The 19,668-nt window shown below is 40.5% G+C and overlaps 3 protein-coding genes across 4 annotated transcripts in view; 2 read left to right on the top strand and 1 right to left on the bottom strand.

Annotated features, from left to right (window-relative positions):
• The first annotated feature begins 1,042 nt into the window (after positions 1 to 1,042).
• Positions 1,043 to 1,854, top strand: CLDN24 (claudin 24). Its single transcript, XM_002815332.2, has one exon. The coding sequence runs from the start codon at positions 1,043 to 1,045 to the stop codon at positions 1,703 to 1,705; it is 663 nt and encodes a 220-aa protein (XP_002815378.2). The 3' UTR covers positions 1,706 to 1,854.
• Positions 1,855 to 2,057: 203 nt separating this feature from the next.
• Positions 2,058 to 6,589, top strand: CLDN22 (claudin 22). Its single transcript, XM_009240482.3, has one exon. It carries the CDS (start codon positions 3,278 to 3,280, stop codon positions 3,938 to 3,940), a length of 663 nt encoding a protein of 220 aa, XP_009238757.2. The 5' UTR covers positions 2,058 to 3,277; the 3' UTR covers positions 3,941 to 6,589.
• WWC2 (WW and C2 domain containing 2) overlaps positions 5,064 to 19,668 on the bottom strand; it is a 212,587-nt gene continuing 197,982 nt past the window's right edge. For both annotated transcript variants that reach the window (XM_002815328.6, XM_054554785.2), the window contains 2 exons: positions 10,993 to 11,120; positions 5,064 to 7,826 (listed from right to left, as the gene is read on the bottom strand). In XM_002815328.6, coding sequence (XP_002815374.1) covers positions 7,760 to 7,826; positions 10,993 to 11,120 — 195 coding nt within the window. In that variant the 3' untranslated portion in view covers positions 5,064 to 7,759. The remainder of the gene's footprint in view (positions 7,827 to 10,992; positions 11,121 to 19,668) is intronic.

Here is a 19,668-nt window from a genome sequence, read left to right as displayed (position 1 = left end):
GAGCAGCCCTGGGAATCTGGGGCAGGTGGCCTCTTGTCCTGGCCTGTGAGGCCGGCCCTGTGTTCTCTGAGGGGTCAACCCTCTGCATACGCATGCTCTCAAGGTGTGGCCTCAACCAAAAAAATAAACAAGATGAAGCCTCAAAGTTCAGCTCCATTGTGGCTATTGTGTTTGTACCAGAGACTTTTGTCTGGGAGCTGGCAGGAGTCTTGAAGCCTGGTGTTGCTCTGCGAAGGCTGCTGAAATGACAAGGGGACAGCTCAGCTCTGGACAAAAAACACCTCCCTGGACGCTAAGACATCATGCTTTACCCTCAAGTCCTTAACGAGAATGGAGAAAACCACAGAGTGAATGCTGGAACTTCCGGGACGTTCCCTTCCTCACTCAGTAACCCCCGGCATCAGCCTCAGTCCTTTTCATTTTAATCAGTCCCGTAAGCCAGCCTCTACCTTTCAAAGGAATCCGAGGAACCTTCCTGCCAACTCTCACTGAGCTCCTGCGACACCCAAGGATGTGGGCCAGGCTCTTGTGTAGGTTAAGGAAGTCTGAGAAGAATAGAGATGATAGGAAACAGTCTACCTTTCTTTACAAGGCCTTGTTTTGCATCCCTGAAATCTCAGATTCAGCTCTTACAATGAAGTCCTGTTGTAGAAAGAGCTGGCCTTTTATCACCACTTAAAATCTAATTAATCCATATTGAAGCACAAAGATTTCTGTTGTATTTTAGGGTGAGGGGTCATAGAGCCCTCTTTGTTCATCCTTAGACTTATAATCATCAAGCATTGGGGATGTAATTTTACCAAATTGGAAGGTAACAGATCAAGTCCTTATCAGAAAGCCTAACTCATAGTTTTAACAGAGTCCTTCGTCCTTTACATGAAACATTATATTCAAGAAGAACAAAAACGCATTTCAGAGTGCCCAAGGAGTTAATGACCACAGCTTATATTCCAGGCAGCATAGAACCAAGATTGTCACATTACCGTCAACCACAAAACACAGCAGATCCTATAGGGGTGGCAAAGTCCTAAGACTTGTCGCAATGGCTTTAATCTTTAGAATAGCGATGCAATGTGTTGGACTTTTACTGTCTTTCCTGGGATGGATTTCATCCATTATTACAACTTATTTGCCACACTGGAAGAACCTCAACCTGGACTTAAATGAAATGGAAAACTGGACCATGGGACTCTGGCAAACCTGTGTCATCCAAGAGGAAGTGGGGATGCAGTGCAAGGACTTTGACTCCTTCCTGGCTTTGCCTGCTGAACTCAGGGTCTCCAGGATCTTAATGTTTCTGTCAAATGGGCTGGGATTTCTGGGCCTGCTGGTCTCTGGGTTTGGCCTGGACTGTTTGAGAATTGGAGAGAGTCACAGAGATCTCAAGAGGCGACTGCTGGTCCTGGGAGGAATTCTGTCCTGGGTCTCGGGAATCACAGCCCTGGTTCCTGTCTCTTGGGTTGCCCACAAGACGGTTCAGGAGTTCTGGGATGAGAACGTCCCAGACTTTGTCCCCAGGTGGGAGTTTGGGGAGGCCCTCTTTCTGGGCTGGTTTGCTGGACTTTCTCTTCTACTGGGAGGGTGTCTGCTCAACTGTGCAGCCTGCTCCAGCCACGCTCCCCTAGCTTCGGGCCACTATGCAGTGGCGCAAATGCAAACTCAGTGTCCCTACCTGGAAGATGGGACAGCAGATCCTCAAGTGTAAGACTCCAACAAGGCCAGAGATGTATCCTGTATCAACTGTGATGACAAAGACCTCTTTGTTTTGTAGCTAAATCTGTGATGCTCACGTTTTCTCATTCACTAACTATTTTTCTACAGTAGGTAGACCCACTTCCCTCTAAAATCTGGAGAATAATGAAGGAAAATCTTTTATCTAAAAGAAAATGATTATGGTAAGCATTATATAGGTAGAAGTGAAACAAGCTTCATTGATCTGGTTATTGAAATTAATGTGGTCGCTATCCAGTACAGTCAGTTTCAAGCTTTAATGTGTGAATTTCATATTAGAAAGCTTTTTTCTGTTTTTCTTTTTTGTTGTTGTTGTTGTTGGTAGTCAGAAATGATCTTTAGTTTCTGTTTCCTAAAGAAAAAAACTAACAATCTGAAAATCTTAAGTGTTCTACCGTAGCAAAACCACATGCTAAGCCAACCCCAAAGTGTTATTCCCACAACGACGACTTTTTTCTTCTTTGAACAGTGGTTTTGTTCAAAGAAGTGGTTTGTGTTTAGGATATTACCAGGCACTCAGTGTGGCAAGATTTTATGAGGCTGAAGAGTTTTCAGTACCTTGTGATCCTCTCAAATTTAAAATGCTGGCCAATCTCTTCTCTCATCCTTTCCCTCAAAACCTTCGTATTAAAAAAAGAAAAACAATTCCAAAGACATTTTTCTTGATATCCTGATATTGTCAGGTCATTTGAATAAAACCTTTCCTTTGTTCAATGAAAAATCACTAACATGGGGATATATACTTTAGTGGTGAATAAACAGAAATGCTGACTCCAACCTGCAGAGTCCAAATGCTGAACTCTTTCCTCGGCATAGAAAGCATATATAAGAAAGAAAGTGTTTATGCACATAAGCGTGAATTTGACAGAAAGGCATGCAGATAAATAAACTAGATATGTAGTTAAGTATTGCTTCATATGCCATGTGGTATATGTAGCCTGAGGAATTTCTGAAACACAGGCCCGAGTTAAGGTGTAGAGAGATTTCTGATAAGATTGATTTATTTGGTTAAGAAATACTTTTCTTAAACCTATTTTTAAAAAATAACACTCAGTATTACCATAACATGCACATTTGAAATGTGAGAACTACAAGAGATGAAAATCTGACAGGTGCAGTTAGTGAGATACAAAGCAGGAGGAGTTGAACCAAAACCATCAGTTAAATATTTTGCATTTAGACTTAATTCTTTGTTAGAAAGGTTGGGAATAACATGAAAGCCATTTTAACCTTAACAATGAAAGGAGGATTATTATCACTTAATTATATTTCAGTGACAAACTGCTTTCTGTAAAATCCAGCCCACAAGACACAAACACGATCTTGGCCACACCTTGGCATTACTGGTTTGAGGCATTATTTCCCTATCCTTTTGTGAAACCCATTCAACATGGAATCAGACAATAGCAGCTCTGGCAAGAATCCTCCTATATACACAATGAAGAAATATTTCTGAGTTTCAGAAGTTATAACACAAGTGTCACACTTCTTTTCACAGCAACCGAAGGGCAGGAGTTAGTTTGGCTAAAGCTCTCAGGACATTTTAATGGCTTTAGTATTTAGAACTGTGGCTCAACTAGCTGGAGTTTCATTATCTTTGCTGGGATGGGTTTTATCCTGTCTTACAAACTACCTGCCACACTGGAAGAACCTCAACCTGGACTTAAATGAAATGGAAAACTGGACCATGGGACTCTGGCAAGCCTGTGTCATCCAAGAGGAAGTGGGGATGCAGTGCAAGGACTTTGACTCCTTCCTGGCTTTGCCTGCTGAACTCAGGGTCTCCAGGATCTTAATGTTTCTGTCAAATGGGCTGGGATTTCTGGGCCTGCTGGTCTCTGGGTTTGGCCTGGACTGTTTGAGAATTGGAGAGAGTCAGAGAGATCTCAAGAGGCGACTGCTGGTCCTGGGAGGAATTCTGTCCTGGGTCTCGGGAATCACAGCCCTGGTTCCTGTCTCTTGGGTTGCTCACAAGACGGTTCAGGAGTTCTGGGATGAGAACGTCCCAGACTTTGTCCCCAGGTGGGAGTTTGGGGAGGCCCTCTTTCTGGGCTGGTTTGCTGGACTTTCTCTTCTACTAGGAGGGTGTCTGCTCAACTGTGCAGCCTGCTCCAGCCACGCTCCCCTAGCTTCGGGCCACTATGCAGTGGCGCAAACACAAGATCATCATCAACAACTGGAGACGAGAAACACCAACCTGAAAAACTAAGCCAGAAAGGACAAGTGTCTGCTGTTCAGGAGACGCTTGCTCAACACTGGATTTGGTAGGATGTCCTGCTCTAGTCACCCCACTGTGCTTCTGATTTTTGAAAATGCATTTTTTCCTGTGGCTATTAGTTTAAACTATAGTTTCTTTCCAAGACTGGTAAACCATTTTTATCTTCTACTCTGAGACCAAAACCAATCAAGACTGAATAGTAATGACACCCATTACTGTGGATGAGTTTTCTCAATTTTAAAATAGTGATTGCATAGAAGTGGTAAATAAAACATTAATCTGTATGTATCTTTGAAGGTATTATTCATATGGAGCGGAATCATTTGGCAAATCATTTACTTCTTTCAGGTGTTTAAGAGAACCTAGTGTAATAAGCCTGAGGTCTTGTTGCATATTTATTTAAAATGCATGACGTCTTATTATACAAAATAACTACTAGCTCTTTAAAAGCTTTAGAGGTGAAAGGTGTAGACACATCATCTCCCTCTGAATCAGAGGCCTCAGTGTCTCTATGGAGCCTTTTTCAAAAGGCAGCTACATTCAGTCATGCCTTCTATACTGTCAGAGGCAGGAGGGCGATCTTGGGTTTTGGATGATTCAAGTAGACTCTGCCACACAAACGTGCTTCTGCACCCTGTGTTCCGTATTTCACGGGCAGCGTTTCTGGCTTCCCCAGCACTGAGCAGCCTGTGGGGGGCACGGCAGGGCAGGACTGGGGTGTGTGGGTAGAGAACCTCCTGGGACGGCTGCCTCTCCGTGGAGCACACTGCCAGCCCAGGCGCAGCGACCACAGAGCACATATTCTGGAGCCCGTCATTTTATTTGCTCAATGAAAATACTTCGTCCTTTTTTATCAGCAATACATATAGTTCCAACAAGAACTATTCATCACAAACTGCCGGCCTGGGGATTTCTTCATGAAATATTTTGTATTTGCTTGGTACAAGGTTCAAGGAAACTCTTGTGTTTGTGCCAATCAGGGAAATAAACTGAACAATAAACGACACTGAAATAGAGTATTAGGCAATACGTGGCTTTGTTTTTTTTTTTTTTTTTTTAAAAAACCCACTGAATTTTTTTCTACCCACAAACACATGGAAAGTGCAGAAACCAGTTAATCTATGTGATGTATTTGCATACGTTTACAAACAAGACAAATTAAAACAGAAACATGTTCAGAATTTAACCTGATTAAATATTAAGTTCAGTCCTGAGCTTTTGATATTTAATACAATATAGATAAAGCAATAGCAAAAAATTTTAATTTATTTGATTTGCATGCTACAGAGATTTAGCTAAACTTTGTTCATTTGGCTAGCAATATTCTTTTTGTACCTGTAACACTTAAGATTCTGATATACAAAATTGTAATAATATACTGATAATTCAAACTTGAGAACTAAATATTACATTCTTTTTACCCTGTGTGAATAAATTCTTCCTTTTAAAAATAGTATTTATAATATTAAAATTCATATTTGTCCATATGGTTTTGTGATCAAGTTATTAAAATGTTTTGTCACTGTGAATCATTTGGGTTAGTACAAATATGATAAGATTATTAAAAGCTGCCTATAAATACATAACACTATTGCTGACTTTTAAAGTGTAGAAAAAGGATTATATTAAAATAAGTTCATCTCTCATGTTAGAAATGAGGAAATTTTGTGAAATACAACAACCAAAAGCATCTTGGTCACAACTGCTAACTACCAGCCTGAGACAGATTTTATTCTTTAATACTTGTCTGAAACTTTTTGTATTACAAAAAGTCAACAGCTAATCTGATGAAAGACTTATAAAGCTGTAAATATTCCAATATAGTCTCTTCTGCATCAAATATTTAAAATGGCCAGAATCAAACTATATATTACACAGAACATAAATAAGACTGTAAATAAATAAATGAAGAAAATAAAATCGTACGGAACAACTACACATAATTCTATAGACATTTTCATGGTCAAACTAAGACGCTGAAAACAGCTCACCTTCATTTACCTCTACGTTAAATAAACTTCTGTCTTTCACATTTGACCTTGACAAGGGTGAACTGTATTCTTTTTCTAGTTTTCCTTAGTCATCTAATAGAATGAACTGGGCAGCCTTAAAGGACTGTACTCAGTCAATTCACTAGGCTGGTTTTTGTTCAAAGTAGTGTCTGCCATGTCCAGTTATGTCTTCAAAGAAATTTGTATGTAAGTGGTGGGACATTTAGGAAAAAATAATTAAAGTTCTAGGCTCAGAAGTTGCTTAATTTGAACTTCAATTCCAATAACATGAACTTTCCAAAATATATATAATTGCTTTCAAGAAAATAAAAATTCTTGCTAGTGAGCTAGTGAGCATTCTAACTGAGGAACACAACTTTTTTTTTTTTTCTTTAAGGGGTCCATTCCTTTAAGACAATTTTGGATTTCTTTAAAAAATCTATTTTATTTGCTATATTAGGTGGCTAACCCAAAATTGTTTCTGAGTAATAAGTATGGTTTAAATGGCCTAAATACTATATATTTTAAAAGCCTTGATGCTGGCAGAGCTGCACTGAGGATCTGTTTTTTTAAGAAGTGCCTGGGTCGGGTAAGGTGAAATTCTAAACTGGAGGACACATTCGTCAGTTTCTCTCTCTAAACTTGTTCATCCAAAATAGGCTTTTTAATAAACAATTTAGCTTATACTTCAAATTAATAATCCCCCACGCACATTCTTCCCTTTGCCTCCCAACTATTTACCATAAATTATAGATAGAATCTCCTAAAAATGAGAGCTATGAAGTAATTTCTACTAAATGTTAGAAATCTGCTTGATAAACTCTTTTGTTTTTGGCAACTTTGATTCTATCAAGACATCTTTTCCCCTCTTCTTGGTTACACCAAATGAGTGCCGATGCATTTCCCTCCACACCTCCAGCTCTCTCTGTCCTCAGAACACAGGGCCACCACTAGGCACCATCCTTAGATTTAGGGCAAAACACTGGTGCAAGCCAGAAACTCACTTTTGAACACTTATGCAAATTCAGGCTGAGTGAGACAAACCAGCTGCTCATTTGATGAGCTTATTTGTATCTCTACGTGGCTGGTGTTCTTTCTTCTCCCTGCCCTCAGTGTCATGAATCCCAAGATCTTTCGTGTAGCCAAGAGTAGTGCTCCTTTGTATTCTTATTCTTATTTTTATTCTTAAGAGCACTTGGTAGTTTACATCTTAGTTTTCTTCAGAAAAATATAAAAGGACAAAAAGGAAATTGTCTTAAGGAAACCAGGTGTTCCCGCACAGGTGATGGCCGTGAACGCAGTATCCATTTCGGGTGGACTTTGGAACGCTGCACTCCAGCGTGTGCTCACACTGCCTCCAAATGGAAAGCGCTCCTCTCCTCACCAGGGCACAGATACCACATGGCGCTGCTGCCATCGGCACAGCCTACTCACAGGAACACAAAGGAGAAGCAAAACCACCTGCTGAACCAAGTTGTTTCTCAACAGCCGGCTCAACAGTACGCACGTGGGGTACTGCCTCTATTCCATTTTTACAAAATAAAGTCCACTGGCAATGCGCACATACTGGGCAACATTTGTGTACCAGATTATCCCATTTTTCGTATCTGATTTTTTCTTTTTTAAGCATATAAAAATTACACTCAAGGTACTTTACAAATTAACGTGTTGAAAATCTGATGTGAAATGAAAGTTCTTCAAGAGTTGACAGTTATGTTACCAAAAAAAACCAAACACCAAAACAAAAACACAAATCTTCAGTCTTTTACCCTCCCTAAGAAAGTGAACAGATGAAAAAATAATTTCTTAAGTCATGTAATCACACATCATCAGCCGGCAGGGATGGGATGCTTATCTTTGCTCTGGTGAAGTAGGCAATCTTCTCCCTAGAGTTGGGGTGAGAAATAAATTGACTTAAATATGATGCTAAAAATACTCTGGGACCATCAAAAAAGTCCCCAAGACCTGCAGTGGTAGTGATGTCTCTACAAGCACAGGCAGAAGCTCTTTTCCTTAAGTAGAACTCCATTTGAAATCAAGAGAGCCTCTGCCGGCTAAAGGGAGGGTATCAAGGAGAACAGCAGCTCTGGCTCACGGAAGTCACCTACAGACCAAGCCCGTAAGTTCCCTTCAGGGAACTTCCAACAGAAGACAGTTTTTAAACTAGTAGGGGTTTGGTCTAGGATGGGTATTTCCGAACTAGATAGTAGAAGACTCAAAAGGCCCAAAATCCTACATGGAAACTTCTCAGTAACCTCACAGAAAAGTACATAATAACAGGAAAAGTCTTTAAAATCGATACTGTGCCGGGGCAGGGACAACCTGATGAGCGACACCACGACTCAAATGAAAGGAGAAGGAGGAACTCACTATCTGAAAGGTAGTAACTGCCCTGGTCCCAAAGCAGTGGAGAGGCTGAGACAGGGCAGAGCAGTTTTCAGGTGAGGAGAGTACTTAGAAAAAAGACAAACAGTGCGTCTGTTTTCCTACAGAACTTCACACTGTACATGGCATTTATGCCATCAGCACGTATTTCTTGAGGGCATATTACATGCAAGGGGCATGCTGGTAGCTGAAGAATCAAGCACTGGCGAAAGAACAGTCCAGATGGGGGAGGAGGTACGGGTGAGAAACCAGAGCTGAGGTGGGGATGTTCTGAAGACTAAGAAAGGATAGAGGGGAAAAGGAGGAGTGGGAACACTGTGGACACTGGAACAAGCTACTGCTGTGAACAGTGTCCTTTAAATTTGTTCCATTCATAAGAGGAAAACAAGAACAAAAAATGCCCCGAGTGTGGGTGTGATGTCAGCGGAGGCCTTAAGGCGCAGCTGCTAACTGGGGTGTTTAAAAATACCTGAACTAGTTGCCAGCGCCTGCATTTGAGATATTTCACATAAAATTGTTGATTTCTAACTTCTCTTGAAAAATTAGAAGGCCAGGGACCATCGGGCTCCTGATTCCAGGTGAAACAAGCAGCTGGGGTGGTGCCGGGCAGAACGGCCCAGGCCCCACTGCTGCCTGATCTCACCACCCCAGGCCAGGCAACGGCAGCCGTGCAAATCCCACGCTTCCAGCATGTTCTGTCTCACCCTGGTCCATCTCATCATTCTCATCACTTGCCTGGTGATATAATATGCTTCGTATCTTAAGGGAAGCTGGGAATGTTCGTGGATTCTTTGCTTCGGGTTTCAGCAACAACTGCGAGTCGTGTGACTTTCCATGCTAGACAATGCTGCTTACTCTCTAAGTGACCACAGCACCAGGGACATGGATGGGTTCCCCTCACCTGCAGTTCTAAAACCCAAGTAGTGGCACTCCCTGAAAGTCACAAATGTGATTCTTTAGCAGAAAAGAGGGTGGAAAAACCTCTCTACTACAGGGTGTTGCAGAAAAATGAAAGAGCTGTGAGCCCACTAAGGCACACTGCTGCTGCCGCACGGTGCGTGGCCCTGCCCTCCCGCTTGGCACCAGACCCCAGCATGCCATAGCTGTCCCTGCTCCACCACGTGACCTAGCTTCCCCACACTTCAAAAACACTCGCTTCTTCCGGGCTTCTCCCCTTTATGCCTAAACGCTTTCCAAAGACTCGTCTATACAAAACCTCAACCAAAGCCAAATAAAAACGCGATAGGAACAAATCTTTTTGCTGAGCTCCCTCCATCGGGGCTGAAACCATCTAGTGTGCTCACCAGGGATCCCGGATGTACTTTTCAGTTCTCTCCATCAATCTCCTCTCCCCACCTTCTGGCCCCAGGCTCCTGGTTCTCCTCTGACCTCTCCAGCCATTCCTTCTAGCATCTCTTTTGGGGCGAGCCCTTCAGTGATTGGTGCCCACCAGCCTCCTTTCCCAGTCACCTCACATTTTCTGGGATGTCTGGTCCATTTCCACAGATGAGACCAGTGCATTGAAGACGAGCACTCGCATTTTTAAACCTCCATCCTGACCCCTAACCCTGGCTTTAGATTTTTATTTCCACTTGTCTACTGGTCATGGTTACCTCACTGCCATGGCAGAGGTCAGCATCCTCCCCACACCCCTGCTCCCCAGCATTCTCCATCCCGAGCGCTGGCACCACAGGGCAGCCACTGCCCCCCACAAACCTCCCATGAACCTAACTGGCCACCCTTACCCGCTTCTCCCCAGCCCACTCTCCACAATGCATCTGATATCTGCCCTACATCAAACCCATCCCCATCATTTGGTTTTGTGCACGGAGAGCCCTGCTGGCCGCCCCATCAGAGACTGCAGGTGGAAGCCTTCCGCACAGCTTCCAAGGCCTGTGCAATTTGAGCCCAGTTCTCCCGGGCAGGCTCACCAGCTGGCAACTCCCCATGCGCCAGAGCTTGGCACTGACTTCTAAGGTCTGTGCCTCTGTCCGTGCTGTTCTTCCCGCCTCGATGTCCCACTCAAAACTGCCACCCCTAGGTGCCTAAGGAGCTTGCAGCCATCCTTCCATGATGGGTTCTCTTATAATCTCCTCTGCTGGTGCCTGCAGCCCCAGCACCTATCCCGTACGGATTGAGGCTCCTCCCACATCTCTCACAGGTCCCTACCTATACCTTTAGTTAGCTCTTTCCACACGCACTGCAATGACCTGGTTACCCGCCTGTCCCTGCTACAGCCTAGAGCCCCCGAGAAGAGCAGAACGAATGCACATGTTCTTAGCCTCCACATCTCAGGGCCTGACAAGGTGCAAGGTTTCTAGGGCTGCCCAAGGAATGTCTGTAAAATGAATGAACAAAATCCCAAAGATGTCTGAGTTTTCTGTACCTTTGTATCCTGTGTCAAGATAGCCCAGTGAGATGTGCTAACAGCTACTAAGAGCTGGGGACACCCTGGGTTCTTGCAGGGAGTTAGGCTTTCATCAGCCTTTAACTCTGCCAGGCACATTTATCACCTCAGGTGCAAATGGAAAATTATATATTCAAGGTAGGGAACAGAAGATTTCGGTCTCGGATCCTCATACTAACTTTCACTGCACTGAGGTGAATTCCTACACAATCAGACCCCGTGAGGGCAACCCAAAAGCTGTCCTGGATGGGGCTATTCACCTGAAGGACTGCACCTGCCGAGGCACCTTCTGGCTCTGCTCCCGGAGCCGACACACGTCCTTGGAGACTTGCCTCATCAACTTCTCTGCATTCAAACCTTGCTTCTGCTCTTCTTTGGACTGTTCAGCCTGGAAAAGGGAATAAAAATGTAAGAAAAACACAAAACACTGATTAGAAATCCCTGGAGATATCCTATGAAGCTTGAAAGATTGTGGACTAAAGTCAGGAGGGCAAGCAAGGCAGCCAGTGTGCTGGTGTCCTTTTTATCACCCATCAGGGGCCAACACCCACATGACCAACTCATGCTGAGCATATGTTGATTTTGGGGTAAGTTCATTTTAATTACATTTTAGAAATCTAATTACACAGGCAATACGTGACAATTTTATTACATCTGAAAACCTACAAACTCTCAAAAATGAAACTGAAAATTACTCATAGCACTGTTTCCAAAAAATATCTACAGTTAAAGAATGTTTTGGGCAAATACACTTTCAACGTCTTATTCATCTTTTTGACCCTTTTTATCTAACTTAGTCATTTAAAAAGCTGTTTATTTAAAGTAGAATTTACCAATCAAAAAACCTGCACATGCCCGGTGTGGTGGCTCACGCCTGTAATCCCAGCACTTTGGGAGGCCGAGGCAGGCGGATCACGAGGGCAGGAGATCGAGACCATCCTGGCTAACACGGTGAAACCCCGTCTCTACTAAAAATATAAAAAAATTAGCCGGGTGTGGTGGCGGGCGCCTATAGTCCCAGCTACTCAGAAGGCTGAGGCAGAATGGCTTGAACCTGGGAGGCGGAGCTTGCAGTGAGCCGAGATCGCGCCGCTGAACTCCAGCCTGGGCGACACAGCGAGACTCCGTCTCAAAAAAAAAAAGCCTGCACATATACATGTATGGCTCAAATAACTTTTACAAATTGAACACACCCATGTGACCAGCACCGGAGGAAGGGGGGAACACTCCTGTTTCCAAGAAGCTCCCCTTGGTGCCCTTCCAGCTCTGCCCCGAGGGTTCCCAGCATTCTGACTTCTAATGTGCCTCTTCTGTCCTTGGTATAGATGGAACAGTAAACAGACAGTCTTTAGGGTGTGGTTCCTTTAGCTCAACATTATGCTCACGAGAATCATAAACACTGTTAGATGTAGTTGTAACTCACTTTCCTCACTGCTATATAGTATTCCACTGTATGACTTTACTACAATTTATCATCTGTTAGTAATAATGAATATTTGGGTACTGTGCATGAACACATTTTAAAATAAAAATGTACTAATGATACTATATTAAAAGTTGTCTTTTCATTTCATTCTTTCACTCGTATTCATTCACCCAATCAACAAATATTTGTGGACTGCCTTTTAAGGAAAGGTGGTATAAGTTGGTGAAGAGCAAACATTCAGGTCATACGGCCTGGGGTCAAATTCCATTTCTACCACTTACTAGCGATGTAAATCTGGGCAAGTTGCTTGACCTTCTGGTGTCTTAGTTTCTCCATTTGTAAACTGGGAGTAAGTACTTACTTCAAAGTTGTGAAGTTTAAATGAGTACATATATATGTAAAGTACTCAGAGCAGTACCCAACACATCATTGAATATACTATTACAGAATGAAGCTATTACTGTTACTTTTTTTTTTTTTTTTTTAAACAATATGCCAGGCTCTGTACTAGGAGGCAGGGTTATAGTTGTGAACAAAACAGATGAAGTCCAGGCTGGGAGGCCAAGGTGGGAAGATTGCTTAAGGCCAGGAGTTTGAGACCAGCCTGGACAACATAGGGAGACACTCTATGAAAAAAAAAAAAAAATTAGCTAGGCGTGGTGGCATGTGCCTGTGGTCCCAACTACTTAGGAGAGGCTGAGGTGAAAGGATCACTTGAGCCTGGGAGTTTGAGGCTGCAGTGAGCTATGATTACACTGCTGCACTACAGCCTTCGTGACAGAGCAAGACCCTGTTTCAAAAAACAAAACAAACAAACAGGTGAAGACCAGTGGCAGAGAAAAACAACAGCAAAGAACAGAAATTGTTTAATAATTATTAAAAATTAACAATATATTGTTTTTTTCTCAGGTTAAACCTTCCTCACATAACATTGAAAAACCCAGTCTATTTATTGGAGCAGTTTTAGGTTCATAGCAAAATGGGGTGGAAAGTAGAGTTCTCATTTACTCCCTGCCCCGACTCAGGTATAAACTCCCACTATCAGCATCCTCCACCAGATTGTACATTTGTTACAATCAGTGAACTTATATTGACCCTTCATTATCACCCCAAATCCATAGTTTATATCAAGCTTCACTCTTGGTGTACACTCAATGGGTTTTGGCAAAAGTATAACAACATGTACCCACCATTACAATATCATACAGAGGAGTTTCACTGCTTTAAAATTCCCCTGTGCTCTGCCTATTCCTCCCTCTCTTCCTCCTAACCACTGATCTTTTCACTGGCTCTGCAGTTTTCTTTTTTCCAGAATGTCATACAGTTGGATGATACAGTACACTGCCTTTTTAGAACAGCATCTTTCACTTGGTGTATGCATTTAAGTTTCCTCCATGTCTTTTCATGACTTTATAGATAGCTCATTTCTCTTTAGTGCTGAAGAGTATTCCATTGTCCGGATATACTAGTTTATTTAACCGCTCACCTACTGAAGGGCATCTTGACTGCTTTCAAGTTTTGGCTATTATGAATAAGGCTGCTGTAAATATTCATGCAAAGGTTTTCATGTGGATGTAAATTTTCAGCTCTTACGAAGGAGCACAACTGCTGAATTGTATGTAAGACTCTGCTTAATTTTATAAGAAATCTACAACTATCTTCTAAAGTGGCTGTATGATTTTGCATTTCTATCAGCAATGACTGAGAGTTCCCGTTGCTCCACATCCTTGTCAGGATTTGGTGTTGTCTGCGTTTTGCATCTTGGCCTCTCTAACAGGTGTGTAGAGGTATCTCATTGTTGCTTTAATCTGCAATTTCTTATTGACATATGATGTTAAATATCTTTTCATGTGTTTATTTGTCATCTGCTTTGGTTAGGCGTCTGTTCAGGTCTTTTGCCGATTTTTAAACTGGGTGTTTGTTTTGTATTGTTGAGTTTTAAGAGTTTTTTGTAACTTAGATAACCGTCCTTTATCAGACGTAACTTTTACAAATATTTCTCCCAATGTGTGGCTTATTTTCTCTTTTTCTTGACAGTGTCTTTCACAGAGAAGTTTTAAATTATAACGAAGTCCAGCTTATCAGGTATTTCTTTCATGGATCATGCCTCTGATGTTGTATATGAAAAGTCACTGCCATACCCAAGGTCATCTAGATTTTCTCCTAGGGTAACTTCTAGGAGTTTTCTAGTTTATATTCTACATTTAGCTCTGTGATCATTTCGAGTTAATTTTTGTGAAGGGTGTAGAAGGGTCTATATCCAGATTCATGTTTTTTTGCATGTGAATAAATGTCCAGTTCTTCCAGCATCACTTGTTGAAAAGATGATCTTTTTTTGATTTATTTTCTTTGCTCCTCTGTCAAAGGTCAGTTGAATATAGTCAGCCCTCTGTATCTGTGGGATCCACATCCATGGATTCAACCAACCATGAATAGAAAATATTTGGGAAAAAAATGGATGGTTGCATCTGTACTGACATTGTTTTTCCTTGTCATTATTCCATTAATGACATTATTATTACTACATTATACTGTATTACTACTGTCACTAAATACAGCATAACAATTATTTACATAGTATTTAAATTATAATAGGTGTTATAAGTTATCTGGAAATGATTTAAATTATATGGGAGGATGTGGGTTATATGCAAATACTATACCACATTATATAAGGGACTTGAGCATCTGTGTCCATGGGGAGTCCTGGAACCAATGCCCACCAAGGATGTTGAAGGATGACTGTATATTTAAGTGGGTCAATCTATTTCTAGACTCTCTGTTCTGATTTGTCTGTTTTTTCACCAATACCACACTGCCTTGATTACCATAGCTTTACAGTAAGTCTTGAAGTCAGGTAGCGTCAGTCCTCCAACTTTATTCTTCTCCTCCAATACTGTGTTGGCTATTCTGGGTCTTATGCCTCTCCATATAAACTTTAGAATCAGTTTGACTATTACATAATAACTTGATGGGATTTTGAGTGGAATTGTATTAAATCTATAGATTGATTTGAGAAGTACCAACATCTTGACAATACTGAGTCTTCCTATACATAAACATGGAATATTTTTCCATTTATTTAGTTCCTTTTACATTTTCTTTCATCAGAGTTATGTAGTTTTCCTCTATAGACCTTATACATATTTTGTGAAGATTTACAAGTATTTCACTTTTTGGATACTAATGGAAATGGCATTGTTTTTAATTTCAAGTTCCACTAGTGCATTGCTGGTATATAGAAAAGTGATTAACTTTTGTATATTAACCTTATATCCTACAACCTTGTTATAATCACTTATTAGTTCCAAGAGTTGTTTCTGTTTGTTTTGTTTTTGGTCAAATCTTTCAGGTTGTCTACATGGACAACCATCTTATGTGCAAACAAAGACAAACAAAGACAATGTTGACTTCCTTCCCAAGCAGTATACCTTTTTTTCATTACTTATTGCATTAGCTAAGATTTATAGTGTGATACAGAAAAGATGTGAGAGGGGACATTTTTACTCCATTCCTAGTCTTAGCAGGAAAGCTTCTAGTTTTTCAGCATTAAGTATGATGTTAGTTGTAGAGTTTTCTACATGTTCTTTAAGGTCCCTTTTATTCCTAGTTCACTGGGAGTTATTTTTAGCATGAGCAGGTGTTGATGTGATTAATTACAATAATTGATTTTGAATGTTAAATCAGCCTTGCGCACCTGGGATAAATCTCCCTTGGTCATGGTATACAATTCTTTTTCTACATAGTTGGATATGATCTGCTAATATTTTGTTAAAGATTTCTGCATCTATGTTCACAAGAGATATGGGGCTGTAGTTTCCTTGTCTTTGCCTGGTTTTGGTATTAGGATAATGCTGGCCTCACAGAATAAGTTGGGAAGCATTCTCTTTGCTTCTGTTCTCCAAAAGAGATTGCAGAGAGTTGATAAAGTTTTTTTCCTTAATTGTCACAGGCACTGTGACAGACTCAGTGGCTGTCCTCCAAAATTCTACAAATTTTGATTAAGTTGTTTTTCATTTAGTTCAAAATATCTTTTAATTTTTCTTAAGATTTCTCCTTTGACCCATCTGTTATTTAGAAGTGTGCAGTTTAATCTCCAAGTATTTTGGAATTTTCCAGCTACGTTTGTTACTGATTTCTAGTTTAATTCCACTGTGGTAAAAGTAGACAGTGTAGATATGTACCTTATGGCCTGGACTGTGGTCTATATCTTGGTGAACGTTCCAATTGAGCTTAAGCAGAGTGTGTTGTCTGTTGTCATTAAATGAAGTAGTCTACAGATGTCAATTATATCCAGTTAAGTAATAGTGCCGTTGAGTTCAACTATGTCTGCTGATTTTCTGCCTGCTGGGTCTGTTTATTTCTGACAGAGGATAATAATGAATTCATCCACTTCTCCTTGTAGTTTTTGTTTTGTTTTGTTTTGTTTTGCTTTTGCCTCATATATAGTTGGTGCTGTTAGTCACATAGATGTTTAAGAATTGTTATCCTGGCTGGGCATGGTGGCTCATGCCTGTAATCCCAGCACTTTGGGAGGCCGAGGCAGGTGGATCACCAGAGGTCAGGAGATCGAGACCAGCCTGGCCAACATGGCAAAACCCCGTCTCTACTAAAAATACAAAAATTAACTGGGTGTGGTGGCGTGCGCCTATAATCCCAGCTACTCAGGAGGTTGAGGTAGGAGAATCACTTGAACCTGGGAGCCTGGGTGACAGAGCGAGACTCCATCTCCAAAAAAAAAAAAAAAATTGTTACCCCTTCTTGGATAATTAATCTCTTTATTATTCATTATGTCATACTTTTTTTTTTTTAAATCCTGGATAACTTTTCTTGCTCTGAAGTCTGCTCCATCTGAAATTAATATAGCTACTCCCACTTTCGTTTGATTAGTATTAGCATTGTCTACTTTTAGTCCATATGTATTTTATGTTTAAAGTGGGCTTCCTATATACAAAATACAGCTGGTTCTTTTTTGATCAACTCTGACAAACTGTTTTTTAATTGGTATATTCAGACCACTGATGTTTACAGTGATTAATGAAACAGCTGGAATAATATCTACCAATTTGTTACTGTTTTCTATTTGCTGCCCTTGTTGTTTGTTCCTATGTTTGTCTTCTACTCTTTCACTGCCTTTTGTGGTTTTAATTGAGGACTTTATATAATACCAATTTTCTCTCCTTTCTTAGCATGTCATTTATATTTCTCTCTTACTTTTTCTAGTGGTTGCTCTGGTGTTTGTATTATACTATCCAAATCCACTTCCAAATAACATTATACCACATCATGAGTAGTACAAGTACCTTATAATAACAAAATATCCCTCATTCTTCCCTCTTGTCCCTTGCATCATTGCTGCCACTCATTTCACTTATATGTAAGCATACACGTGTATGTAACTGAATACACTGTTGCTATCATTACTTAGAACAAATTATTTATGTGATTAAGAATAAGAAAAATTCGTATTTTACCTTAATTTATTCCTTTTTCAATACTCTTCCTTTGTTTACATAGATCCATGTTGCTAACATATCATTTTCCTTTTCTCTGAAGAACTTTTAACATTTCTTCCTAGGCAGGTCTACTGAGCACAAATGTCCTTAATTTTTGTTTGTCTGAAAAAATATTTATTCTCCTTCACTTTTGAAGAATAATTTTTTGTTTGGGTACAGAATTCTAGGTTGGTTTCTTTTTCCTCTTAACAATTTAAATTATTGCATCTCACTCTCTTCCTGCTTGTATGATTTCTCAGGAAGAGTCACATGTAATACTTATCTTTGTTCTTCTATAAGGAAGTTTTTTCCCCTCTGGCTTCTTTCAAACTTTTTTAATTTTTAATTTTCTGCAGTTTGGATATGCTTAGGTGTAATGTTCTCTCTGTGTGTGTGTATTTATTTTGCTTGGTGTTTTATGAGCTTTCTGGCTCTGTGGTTTAATGTTTGACATTAATTTGGAGAAAGTCTCAGTCATTATTCCTTCAAATACTTCTTCTGTTCCCTTCTCTTTCTTCTGGTATTCCTATTAAACACATTGTACATCTTCTGTAGTTGTCCCACAGTTCTTGGATGTTCTGTTCCTTTTTTTTTTCCAGTCTCTTTTTTCTTTGCTATGCAGTTTTCAAAGTTTCTATTGACATATCCTCAAGAGTTCAGATATTCTTTCTTTAGTCATGTCCAGTCTACTAGTGAGCCCATCAAAGTTATTTTTCATGTCTGTTACAGTGTTTTTGATCTCTAGAACTTCTTTTTGATTCTTGCTTAGAATTTCCATCTCTCTCCTTATGATGTCTATCTGTTCTTGCATATTGCCTACTTTTTCCCTTATAGCCCTTAGCATATTAATCACAGTTATTTTAATTCCTGGTCTGATAAGTCCAGCATCCCTGCCATGTGTGAGTCTGGTTCTGATGCTTGTTTTGCCTCTTTAAACTCTGTTTTTTGCCTGTTAGTAGGCCTTGTAATTTTTAGTTCAAACCCAGACGTAATATACTAGGTGAAAGAAATTCTGGTAAACAGCCTTTAGTTTTGTGGTAAGATGGGGGTAAAGAAGGAAAGTGTTCTATAGCTCTATGAACAGTCTTTTAGTAGGCCTGTGCTCCTGGGCTACGAGTTTCACAAGTGCTTCTCAGTCTTTCCCCCTCCTTAGGTGGAACAGAGTATCTAGGATGGGCTGGAGTTGGGTATTCCCCTTCTTCAGAGTTGAGTATTTCCCTTACCTAAGTCAGTTAAGTTCTGATAATATAGTTTCTCCTGAGGGCAGGCCTTGCTAAAAAGAACAGAATGCTTTTGTGTGTTTCAAATGGCTACTTTTTTCCTCCCTCTGCCAGAACCAGGGGAAGATTTTTCTTCGACATCCATCGTGAGGACCCAGTCAAACTCCTGGAAGTAAAACTAACAAAAGTGTGGAGAGCCCCCGACTTCTCATGACTGGGTACTCCTGCAGTTCTTAACTCTCAGACTTCTCTGTAGTGAGCCTCCAGCAGTATGTTAATTACAGTTTAGGTTTTCTTACCCCAGTATTGGTTCCTGCAGAGGTCACTGCTCATAGGTTCTTGCTCCAGTAAGTTACGATTCTTTGTTCTGCTTGCCTGTCTCTCCAATTTTGGGGGCAGTAGTTTGCCCTATGACCTCACCTCTCTAACTGATCTAAGAAGAATTGATTTTTCATTTTGTTCAATTTTTTTACTTGCTGTTAGATTGAAGACTTCAAACTCCTTATATGTTGGACCAGAAACCAGAAGCCTGCAGCTTTTAATGATTTCATAACATTCTACTTAGTAGCTACAGCTTAATTATCTAACAAACCCTCTACAATCACCTATTTAAATTACTTCTAGGCTGCAATGTTCATTCAAGTGGGATTTAACATTTTAAAATCTTGGTAAATGAACATGTGGCTATACTAGATTTGGAGATAAATAAATGCAAGCATATACTATATAGTTTAAAAAACTCTCCACAATAAGCCTACATCAGTGTATTCATATAACTGTTTATATTACTCCATT

This window comes from Pongo abelii, chromosome 3, assembly GCF_028885655.2.
Source record: "Pongo abelii isolate AG06213 chromosome 3, NHGRI_mPonAbe1-v2.0_pri, whole genome shotgun sequence".
NCBI classification, from domain to species: domain Eukaryota; kingdom Metazoa; phylum Chordata; class Mammalia; order Primates; family Hominidae; genus Pongo; species Pongo abelii.
This window is presented reverse-complemented; position numbering and strand designations above follow the sequence as displayed.

Coding starts and splice junctions, on each gene's coding strand:
- CLDN24 (XM_002815332.2), top strand. CDS start 1,043: ATGGCTTTAATCTTTAGAATAGCGATGCAATGTGTTGGACTTTTACTG.
- CLDN22 (XM_009240482.3), top strand. CDS start 3,278: ATGGCTTTAGTATTTAGAACTGTGGCTCAACTAGCTGGAGTTTCATTA.